Source organism: Coenobita brevimanus, chromosome 26 (genome assembly GCF_032717465.1).
Source record: "Coenobita brevimanus isolate Jiangsu-jjx chromosome 26, ASM3271746v2, whole genome shotgun sequence".
NCBI lineage: Eukaryota > Metazoa > Arthropoda > Malacostraca > Decapoda > Coenobitidae > Coenobita > Coenobita brevimanus.
In genome coordinates, this window is record NC_136979.1 from 45,358,443 (window position 1) to 45,370,695 (window position 12,253).

General features: G+C 43.8%; 1 protein-coding gene across 1 annotated transcript in view; it reads right to left on the minus strand.

Moving 5' to 3' along the window:
* LOC145394208 (5-oxoprolinase) overlaps window positions 1-12,253 on the minus strand; it is a 103,903-nt gene that overhangs the window by 66,922 nt on the left and 24,728 nt on the right. Inside the window, exons 6-9 of the mRNA XM_080268197.1 lie at window positions 11,959-12,160; window positions 6,827-6,923; window positions 4,362-4,525; window positions 2,388-2,501 (exon numbers count right to left, since the gene is read on the minus strand). Coding sequence (XP_080124323.1) covers window positions 2,388-2,501; window positions 4,362-4,525; window positions 6,827-6,923; window positions 11,959-12,160 — 577 coding nt within the window. The remainder of the gene's footprint in view (window positions 1-2,387; window positions 2,502-4,361; window positions 4,526-6,826; window positions 6,924-11,958; window positions 12,161-12,253) is intronic.

A 12,253-nucleotide genomic window follows, 5' to 3' on the forward strand; every position in this document is an offset into this window, starting at 1 on the left:
TTTGTGTTGTGCCAGTGCTAACGGCATGCACCGGCTTAAGCCCGTTGTTGTTGGCCGCGCAAAGCAGCCTTGGTGCCTTCGTGGGGTGATGGATGTCCTTCCTGTCGTCTGGTACCTTTCTTTGAAGGCATGGTTCACAGCTGTGATCTTCAAAGACTGGTTTCACCGTCACTTCATCAAGGAGGTCATCTATTACCAGACGAAGACACTGGGAATCCCGCGTGACCAGGTAAAGGCCCTCCTTCTCCTCGACAATGCACCTGCCCACCTGTGCGACAAGGACTTGGTTGCTGAAAATGGCCGTATTAGGTGCATGTTTCTGCCACCTAATATGACTGCTCTCATCCAACCAATGGACCAAGGAGTGATCGTGGCAACAAAGCGCCTATACCGTCGGAAGTTCCTGGACGAGATGATGGTTGTTCTCGAGGACGAGGACGAGCGCAGGGAGGGACGGGACACACGAGGCAAGCGGACTTTGGAAAACCTTTGCCACTACAACATCAAGTCTGCGCTGTACATCTGGGCTAGTGCATGGAAGGAAGTCCCTGTGAAGACTCTGGAAAATGGTTGGTCTCGTCTGCTTCTTGGAACGGATGTGGAGTACGATTTTCTAGGCTTTGACGTGGATGACTTCCATGCACGGCTACGTACGCACGGCGACGATGTAGATGTGGACGATGTTCGTGAGTGGTTGGATGACGATGAGGGCGATCCTGGGTATCAGATGTTGTCTGATATCGAGATCGCGTCTTCGGTTGCAGGTGTCAGTACCGAACTTGAAGATTCTGACGCTGAAGGCGACGATGAAGCGGACTCCTCTCAGCAGGACACTACTCGAGCCATCCACAAGCTGAGCGCACTCCGGGAACATCTAGAGTTCGTCCTAGACTACCTGGAACACCCGGACTGCGACAGGGAGATGGGGCCCTTGCGACTCATGGAGGAAGTGCGTGCTTTCAGGCAGCGCATCATCAATCGTTAGAATCGTCGGTCATTGCGTCAATCAACCATTGACAGTTTTTTCAGGCCCGTGACCCCCGCCGTGCCCAGCCCTGGCTCCACTCCGTTGCCTCCCCAAGACAGGCCCTCATGCTCCGAGCCACAGCCCAGCACATCAGCCATGGTGGAGTCACCGCTCGATGTGAGTTTGCGGCTGTCTTCAGAGTCCTCTGCAGTGGGTACGCCATCACCACGACCCAGCGATGCACCCCTAGGTCGCCTGCCAGTGATACTCTCGGACTCTGACAGTGAATAAACAGCAAGAACTTCTCCACTAGACCACACGGGAATTTTGAGTGTTGCACAGTGAAAAAAAAAGTGTGTTGTGTTAAGGATTTAAAGTTGTGAGAGAAAAGACTCTATAGAAAAAAAATTTAACGTAAAAAGACTTGTTTGTTTTGGCTTTGGAAAATTATAAGAATGGGAAAAGTTAAAGTGCAACACTTAGTAAGTTACAATGGAGCATTATTTAGACAAAAGTGCACACTGTGAAGAGAACGGACTTCTGTGTGTTATTGACTAAGTTCAGTGCAAGACTTCAGGAACAGTGTACTGCAAGTGCTTCAAGAAATCGTTCTTACTGTCAGAGTCCGAGAGGAGGCGGTTATTCATCGAGGTGGCCAGGGACTTGCTGTAAGTAGCCAGAATGTTTCATACTGTACTTTTTTCCATACTATACTTACCTCATTTCACTCTTTAATGTCCTTTATTGGTGTGAATAGGGTGTTAGTAGCTATGCATGTGCAGTAGTAATGTGTTTTTCTGAGTTAGGCTAGGTTAGGGTCCATAAGTACCAGAATGTTTATTAATGTATGAACATACTTCTAAACCCTCATTTTATGTTTCTTTTGCATTTATTTCAGTCATTTATGTGCCTTATTGGTGTGATTTGGGTCTTAAATAGGTGCTATGCATGTCCAGAGGGAGTTGTACAGGTGTTTCTTTGAGTTAGGGTCCATAAGTACAAGTCCATAAGCTGGGGCCCAATATCCGGACAAAACCAATAACTGGGCCTACCTATGGCTCTATTACGTCGGATATTGGAGTGATTACTGTATATATATATATATGTGTATATATATATATGTATATATATATGCATATATACAGTATATATATATATATATATATATATATATATATATATATATATATATATATATATACATATAGGTTACATGGTCATAGGCCCCTTCCCTATCCCCGGTGAACCCATATTATAATGACCTCGCTACAGTATACAATAACTATGCAATGCGTTTTCATTTGACGTAATATCATCCTACAGCGGGGTGTGACTGTACGATACCAACTCCTGGAATAAAAGTGTGACATTTTGAAACAAACTGCCTGTACTGTTGTATGCTGGCAGTATGCTAGCTTACCTGTGTAAGTGCTCGTATGGGTCGGCACATGGCTTCGTTGGCCACACGGATGAACCCCATGGCTACCTCCTCATCACTAAGTTTTTTGTTTTTACCAGGTCTGCCAGCATTCACCTACAGTTATGGGATATGAAAGATAAATTGATTCACTTTGTACTCAAGACTCAATAATAAACATCATCATCATTCACTATCAACCACTTCTCTTTCATCACCCTTGGATGGGGTGGGGTAGGGCCCAGAGTGGGGAAAAAAATAATAAAAAATAATGAGAAACTAACCAAAGTTTGCCTGCCCAAATGGGCCACACTCTCATTCACTCACTGTTCAAGCCCTCAGAATCCTGACTCCAAGTTACGGGCATACACAATAATAAACAAACAGGATAATGTTTGCCACTGTAATGCTTCAGATCTCAGTACAGTATGATGATGTCTATTTTCTTTCAATCTCGCTACCTTCAGATAATTAAATCCAGCTCCAAACAGGCCACTTTTGCTTAAAGAGTTAGATACAGTTCCCATTTATCCTTTCAGAGGGATGATGATTATTTACAGATTATTCTTGCCACATCTGAATAAATTTATTCAACTCAGGAAAGACATCTCACATTGGGAGTAACTACTGAACTGTGATTCTCTCCCTCATTTTCTCTTATTCCAAATTGAAAGATATAACTTCCTGGTGAGTCTCTTGAGGGTGTGGAAGTTTTGTTATTTGTGAGAAATGCTACGTGCTATAGGTGGGGCTGGAGTTACCTCTGTGGCTAGAGTGAGGGGTGGTTGGAGGAAGGTCAGGGAGCTGTTGCCTCTCCTGACAATGAGAGGTCTCTCACTCTGTGCAAGGGGATTTTTGTATGCAGCATGAATTAGGAATGTAATGCTGTACAGCAGTGAGACCTGGGTGGTTATGGAAGAAGATATTTGTAGGCTAAAACATACAGAAATGACAATGATTACATTAATGTGTAGTGAGTCCTTGAAAGTGAGGCCTGGGGGGGCTAGGCTTATGGTGGAAGAGTTGAGAGGAATGATGGGACTGTAGTGTACTTGTGTTGTGATGAGGAGGGGTAGACTGAGATGGTTTGGGCATGTGGAGAGGATGGGAGACGGCAATTGGGTGTAGAAAGTGAGAAGTGTGAATGATAGGGGAAGGGTTGACAGAGGCAGACCGAAAAAGCACGAGATGATGTCAGGACTCCATATTATAATAATACAAATCATAATAGATAGCATGCTAGATAGATATATGAATTTACATTATCATAATACAACTCATAATAGATAGCATAATAGATAGGAACACCAGTCAAGCTAGGTGAGGGAAAAGGAAATGAGCTTGCAAGATTTTAGTGAAGGAATGCTAGAGGTGCACCAGAAATGCTAAATAAACACAGACATACAGGCTTCTAGAAATGTCACACACGGCCATTCCACATGACACTAGCCCTTGCAGAGAAGGATGGAAGAGTTAGAGAGTCAGAAAGGGGCTAACCACAGAACTAAGAGGTTGTGGAGAGAAGAAGAGAGAAGAGGGGTCCAACGAGACTTAGCTAGTAAATTACGTTCCTGTGTAATACATGCACTGGTCAACTTAAACTTTTCCTTGAAGATAATAATCTACGATCAACACCCTGTATCCATCTTTAACTTCTCCTGTTTTCAACTACATGATAACTAAAACCAAATCTCAAGATTTACATATTAATGTATATGGTCAAGATACCACATATCAGTGACATCAGAAAGTATGACCTCAGGGATAAAGGACAGAACAGGGATACTGTAAGAGACCAAGCAGCATGGACAGCCACCATTAGGTGACCAAGGCCCATGCATGCAAGCACAATGGAGCCTTTATAAACAAAACTTCTGATTTTCTCTCTCTTTCTCTCAAAGTACTACTGTAGTGCTTCCAACATGCTTGCATTACTTTTGGTAAAGTATTAGTGTACACTAAGTATTCCTTTCTCACCTCTCTGGCTATTTTCTTGAAGGCAGCTATGGTGCTTTTCTTGTCAAGGGGCTCATTTTCCTTTGGCCCAAATATCTTGGGGAAATACTGTGGTAGGAGTCTCCCTAAGGCTAAGTTAGCATCAGTCACAGCCAAAGGTCCACCCTTCTTGTAGCACACTGGCCCTAATGAGCAAGAATATATAGCAATGCCAATGTAATGTACTGTACAGAAAATATTTTCTGAACATTAATAGTAAAAATGTGATACCCTGACGACAGCTGAGTAGTACAGAGTGAACTACAGTATTAGGAAATGAACACATAATTATTTGGGGATAGACTGGAGGCTTAGGGATTATATCAGGACTGGGGTTCCAAAACGGAAGATGTAAACTATCAATCTATCTACCTAGAGTCAGAAGCCTTAATCCCGTAAGGGGTGGCCACAAACAAACTGCCTCCATGTCATCCTGTCCCCTGCCATTTTGCTGCCCTCCAACCAACTTACATCCCCCTCTCTCATATACCTCGCTACTCCATCCCTCCATCTCATCCTAGGTCTCCCTCTCCCACTCCCCTCCTCCACCTCACTCACATACGCTCTCCTAGTCAGTGTCCCACACTCCAACCTCTCCACATAGTCAAACCACCTCAGTGCATTTCTCCTAACGCTTTCTATCACACTGAGGTGCCCATCATCCACTCAATCAATGTAGGGCTACTCCAAGGTGACTCTACATTGAGTGACAAGCCAAATTATTTCCTGTAAGTCAGGAAATCATTTAATACACTAGGTGGTAACCATATAACCAACCCATATGTGTTCCCTGTATGTCAACAAGTGGGTTGGCAGAGGATAAGTGCCCCTCACTGTAAAACAACTTCTATCTATCTATCTATATACCTAGGCTGCTTCCCCCAAGGAAAGGGAGGTAGCCGAGACAGGACGACTCACTCTCCATTTACTCATCCATTCAAACACATTCATTCGCATCTTAGCCCCAAAGGGGAGAACGGACAGATCCTCACCGCATCACACCGCACAAGGGTCAACTGCGCAATGCAATCAGTGACATCCGCAGCAGGGCCCGACAGCAGAACTGGTTTACCCCTGCCAAATCACAACAGACCCATCCCCTTACCCGCACCTGACCTGACTAGCTGATCAGACAACAACTTACAACTAAACCGTACTAAAAAGACAAACAGAAAATGGATGCAAACTGCAGTAGCTACATGCACCGTCTTTATTGTAGCAATACAGCCTAAGGTAAAGGCTAACTTCCACTACCGGTAGTGCAAGTTTATGAGGGGTTTCTCTATGCATTCAAGCTTATGGAATCCTTCAGTACTTTAATTCTAACTGTACTATGCTCTGCCAGTACTGGAATACCCCAATATCCGGTGCCCCAATAACAAAACACTTGCTATGCTGCGCAAAAGAAATTGGGGAGCATTCCTGCAATCTGAACTGCCGTCGATTCGTTAGTTCGAACACTCTGCCGCTCCCTAGGCTTGAAATGAGTGCGTCTGAATGTAGATGTGGTGGTGAGCACAGCTCTCCCCATTCTCCCTCCATCCCTTTGTTTCTCCCACAGCCCCCAACTCTCCCCCTTTCCCTCTTCCATCCCCTGCCACATTCAGCACTCCCAGGCGTCTCTTCCAGCCCGTCTCCCCGCCCTCCCCAACCCACACTTGTCTCCCTCCCCATCCCCCTGCCCTCCCCTATCCTCACTTGTCACCCTCCCAGTCCCACCCTCCCCCGCCCCCAATTGTCTCCCTCAATGTTCCCCCCGCCCTCCCTCATCCCCGTTTTTCTCCCTCCTTGTTCCCTCGCCCTCCCCCACCCCTGCTTAACACGCTGCCTGCCTGGCCCGCGCTCATCCACTCTCCCACTCTCGCTGTCTGTTGTCCAGAACACATCGCAGCACCACAAACTCCCATCACCTTACCTTCCTGCAGGTGATCTTTGATGTCTTATATTTTAGCAATAGCACTGTTTATAAAGATAATAACATTGCCTATGATGTTTCTGTGTCAGCCTCTATTGACTTAGTAAGGTATATGAGAGTTTGGGTTTAGGCGTGGAATGCATCTCTGCCTTTTCTTCAGTATCTTATGGTAAAAATTAGACTCGCTGTCCGAACACTCCCTCTGGTACATAACACTGCCGAATATTGGGGTAGGCCTGTACATAATAAAATTACTGTTCATTTATCTCAACTTGTTGGAAATTTTCAATCTTTTATTGAGCATTTCCCATACCTCAGTGATAGAAAACAACAATACTAAAGCCCTTCATCCTTGCTGTAGTACCTTTTCATGACTAGCATCATATTCTAGTGTTAATCTTTTGCTATAGCTCAGAATTCAAGATGGAGATATAGCAATTTACACCTAGTTAAAGTGAAGCGAGTACAGCATATATGTAGTAAGGTGAACTGTGTGGAAATGTGTGGATCCAGAGAGTTAAAGGGTGCTGACCTGGGTGGGCTCCTGCTGACTCCGGCCCAACGACAAACATCCCTGACCGGAAGAACAACTGTGACCCTCCTCCTGCTGCCACTGTGTTCACATCAAGCTGAAAGGTGTATATTATTCCATTAGAATGGCAATCTGATGATGGTTCTTATGCTTTCATGATTTCTTACTCATTTTTATGGATCCCACCCACCTCATTATATTTTGGTGGAAAGTATAATGATGATGATGATGATGATGATGATAATTTCCCAACCACTAGTACAGTTGCCTCCAAACGACCCTCGGCAGTCACTGAAAGGCTACCAGTAAATCTGACAAAAGTGTAAGGGTTAGTATTTACCTGCATATAAACCTGGCTTAGCCTTTTATGTCTGCCATCCTCCTTTGCCCCTTCCCTTCCTCTCATTTACAAATTTGAGAGAGAGAGAGAGAGTTATTGGACGGGAGAGGGCTGGGGTGCGGGGAGGGAGAGGGACCAGTCTCTAATCGCTCTCTTCCCCGTCCCTCTCCTTCCTCTTCTTCATCTCTCTCTTTCTCATCTTCCTTCCTCTCCCGGATTTTTCTTCTTCCCTCACCCTCCTCCTGCTCATCTCCCCTTTCATATCCCTCTCCTCCTTCACCTCTCTCTCTCTCTCTCTCTCTCTCACACACACACACATACAGGTATACCCCAATATACAATACCCCTAGATGCGATACCCCAGCTTAGCGAGAGGGATAGAAATACCTCCATACCCCGCCTAACGAAGGCCAAACCCCAGTTTAAAGATGGGTTTAGATTTTCTTTTACCAATTTTGATGATATTTTAGACATAAATTTTGTGCTTAGGTTGATTTATAAACTGTCTTTAGACTTGTATTAATGTGTTTTACTCATAGGTGGAGTGAACATTGTGATTTTGGGGTACAGTTTACTGAGTGTGATTTTTTTCCAGACTTATATTTGATGATATTCATATTTTATTTTTGTTTTTTTAGGTGTGTTATAAACTGCTTTTAGACTTAGTTTAGCTTGTTTTAAAGCTATTTAGAGGTTTAGGTTAGCTAGAAACTTGTTTTTGGACTCATTTGGGTGGGTTTAGGACTTGGTTGGGGGGGGGGGAAACCCAAGGCTCAAAAACGCATCCCTATACTTTACATGTTAAACCTACCCCGATATATGATACCCCACCTTGCAATGGATTTTTACTTACCCAATTGCATCGTCAAACAGGGGTATACCTATACAGTATATATACACTCATGTCCAGATTAGCAGTTTTAAGAGAGAGAGAGAGAGAGAATCAGCTGATTCATCGTCTCTTCTCTTAACATTTTAGATACATCTTACTTTATTTCTCCTTTTCATAAAAATGCTTTTAATTAAAGCTATTGCTTTGTATCCCAGCTATTGTCTTTCATATTCCATCCCAATATTTTTTGTTCTGGGAATATTTTGTTATAACACACACACACACACACACACACACACACACACACACACAGGATGTCGTCAGTGGCAGAGCTCCATACACATCAAGGGAAATTAACGTAAAATCGGCAGCAAAGAGGAAGCATGCCTATTGTGAATATGCGATTTGAATGCATGAGTCATGGTCCCATCTCATCTGAGTGAAAATAAGCCAGAGGTGTCAGTCAAATAAGAGTAAAACACAGTGATGGCTTAACATTTTGTATGACTGTGCCATGGCAGAGAGAAACAGTGCACTGTTTACATCCAGTGATTGTGTGTTCGCAGGATTCTCCAATGAAGACCAATGCAACGAAAGTATCAAACTGAATAAAAAAAGAGTAACGAGCATGGAGAAAATGGCTGAGAAAAATGCCCAGGAGTTAAAACAGGTATGGGCAATAATTAGTGAATTACAAGAACTTGTGGTAGATGGGGGCAGCCATCATCCACTCACTCAATGTAGGGATGCTGTTTAGTTTCTACACTAAGTGGCCACATTGTTTCCCGTACCCAAGAAACCATTTACTATGCTGGGTGGTAACCACATAACCAGGGTTTTTGGCGAGGTTAAGTGTCCCCCAGATTCCCCTATCCAAAATTACTTAATCATGGAAAATGTTTGGGGGAGCCTCGCAGAGTCCCATACCTGCCCAGGGCCCTAACCAAATGGACAGATTCTATGGCCATGTGGAACGTGAGAGGTGGAGGAGTGGGAGGGTGTGAAATGTGTAAGATTGGGCATGAATCGGTGAGGATGATGCACGGAAGGAGTTGCTTTGTTGACAAATGAAGTGTGGCAGAGTGGAATGAGATATTACAAATGCATCAGCTCAAGATGCATGTATGTCAAGCTCAAGTTTGAGAAGGTGAAAGTGGCTGTGACTGTAGCGTATGCACCGTGTGATGACAGGAGTGAGAGAGAGAAAGACAGGTTTTGGGATGAGCTGGGTGAAGCCCTAGGGTGGGAAAGGAGGTCTGGATGATGATGATGATGATGATGATGATGATATATATTTTATTTCACCTTGTACACCAAATCAAGCAAACAAACAAACACAGCATACCTATTGGCTACTATCCATCTAGCAGGGGTGATGCAGAACCTGTCATGGTGCTCCCCTAACTGGAGTGTGCATGGGGGAGAGGGAGAGGGAGAGGGAGAGGGAGAGGGAGAGGGAAGAGAGAGAGAGATGACGGGACTCAGGGGAAACGAGTAGGAGAAGGGTGAGAAAAGGAGAAAAATCCAGGAAAGAGGGAGACCAGAGAGGAGAGTGATGAAGAAGTGGAAGGAGAGAGATGGGGGAATGAGTGATTAGAAACTGGTCCTTCTTCCAACCCCCATCCCAGTCCCCTCCCCTTCAATACCTCTCTCTCTCTCTCTCTCTCTCTTGCTCTCTTACTCTCTCTCTTTCTATTTGTAAGTGAGAGGAAGGGAAGGGGCATGGGAGGATGGCAAGGATTAAAGGTTAAGCCAGGTTAATATGCAGGTAAATACTGACCCTGATACTGTTGTCAGATTTATGGGTAGCCTTTGATCAACTGCCCAGGGTTTTTTGGTGGAAACTGGATATGAGTGCATTCAGCAAGTGGATTTGCATTACTGTAGTGAGTATAATCAACTCAATTTTATTACTGTTGTATGTACAGTTTATTGATTACTACACTGAGTGAAGCAAAAGCTCTTACTCATTATGTGTACACTCAAAAGCAATGGAGTAATTGGCAACCCTTTCAGTAGACAAAATCAACACCAGTTACCTCCTCATTCACCCAGTAGCCTACCAAAAGAAGGTGGGAGTAAGGATGAGCCAATAGTAAGATGAAGGGGAAAGACAGAGAAAATACTGACTACTGATTTCTTCTGCATACAGTCATCCATTAACATCCCGTTTTTAACATACACGGTTTTAAATATCCGCAGATGGGTATGACAGAAACGGTTTTATATATCCGCAGGTGGATAGAGTACTGGGGCCGGATTCACTAAAGCATTTTATCTTGTTGAACTCTGCTGACACTGTTCACTGCAAATGTAACATTATCCCGGGCCAGTTCATGGCTGTTTTAGCGATGGCATTATCCAGTCGGCCACCCTTTGCGGGATTAGGGCGTCGGGCTATAGATAGATAGATTATCCAGTGAATCAAATATAACACTCTTCCTTTTGGCCACTTCATTTATTAATGCCATTAATTCATCAGGGGAAAAGTTAGGATGGGCTGGCTGGGAGAATTTCTTTCTTCCATTTACCCTCGTTAACTGGTCTCAACTGGTTTGCTGCCCCCCCCCCTCTCTCTCTCTCTCTCTCGTCCCCCTCGATGAGCTGGTTTAAACCGGTTTGCTGTCCTCCCCCCCTCTCTCATCCCCTTCAATGAGCTGGTCTAATCCGGTTTGCTACCCTCCCCCCCTTCTCTCTGGTAAATAATACGAAACAATACACACCCAAATCATACGAGAGTGGCTGAAAGTGTTATTTTATATAAGGCTGTTAATTACTGTGATAAAATACAAGTGATTTAGTGATATTTTTACGATAATCAGAGAAGTCATGATGCTAAGTGCATTAGTTATCGAACATTTTTGCAGTTGCAAATTGTGCAGCTAGGCTATGAAATGACTCATGACATTATATCAATAAGCTTTATAAAAGTGGTAATGAAAGTCATTCATGATGTTTGATAAAGTTTGTAATGATTTTTCTCACATCATTACTGTTTCGCTAAAGTCTAACGTAAACACCAGAATATCGTAACAAAATCATACGAGACTGGCAAGAATTGTTTTATTTTTATTATTATTGCAATTACTGTGATGAGGTAACGTGGCTGTAACCCTATTTTGTATGGAAAAAATCTTGTGGTTTGGTGGAAATTTCCACCTCTCTGGGCTATTTCCTGCACCAGACAGTCAAAACATATCTAGTATTCTCTTAATTCGTTCTCCATGCTTGGAGTGCCTACGGACATGCAGTTGGTGGCAAACGATAGTAGAAAGATTGACGTTTCTCTGACAAAAATTTTAGCTCTCATGATTAACGATAAGTGGGTTGGAATACAAGCTGAAAACACACAATTTTTTTCCCTATTTCTCCACAATGAGCACAGTCAGTACATTGTCATCACAGCTGCTGCAGCCAAAGGATTAAGGGGGGTCCAGGAGCGTTTTTAAGGGGGGCAGCAGATATCTGCGGATTTTTAACTGATGCGAGTGTCTCTATTACCTAACCCCCGTGGATGTTAAGGAAACATTGTATGTCAAAGGTTAGTCAAACATTTATCATCATCATCCTGACCCCCTTTCCCACCCTTGGGCAGGGTGAGGAAACTTAAGCACGTTTTACTCACAAAGTCTTCCTGAATAGAAGCCTTGCATAACCCAAGGAGTGTCACTGGGTTGTATTCTAACTGGTTTCACCAATATCATCACACTTCTCCCTCAGCAATTTAATCTGAAAACTACACCTCAATATTTTCTTGTTTGCTACTGATGCAAACTAAGTTGATATTAAAAGGTATAAATAACATGAGAGACTCCTCTGGTGCAAAACAGCATATAAGACAATGTTTTGGTGTAAAACAATGTACGAGAGAAGGTTCACATGATACGTAAAATAAATCGATAAGAAAGAGGTGCTCCGAAGCCTTAATACACAGAATACAGATCAGTACTGTGCTCTTACCTGTGGTGCCTGTATGGTGACCCCAGCAGTGGTGCTCTCAAACACATGCTCATACTCCCCAGCATAACGTGACACATCTGTAGACGTGCCACCCATGTCAAACCCGATGACTGGACGGCACCCAAGCTTCTTGTAACTGGTCATGGCATAACCCACAACTCCACCAGCTGGCCCAGACAGAATTGCTCGGGAGCCGCAGAACCTGGAAGAGAAGACAAACTAATGAAGTCAACAAGAATATACATGAAGAAGCAATGCAGGCTACACTTAAAGTGAATAATTCGAAGTGCAACAG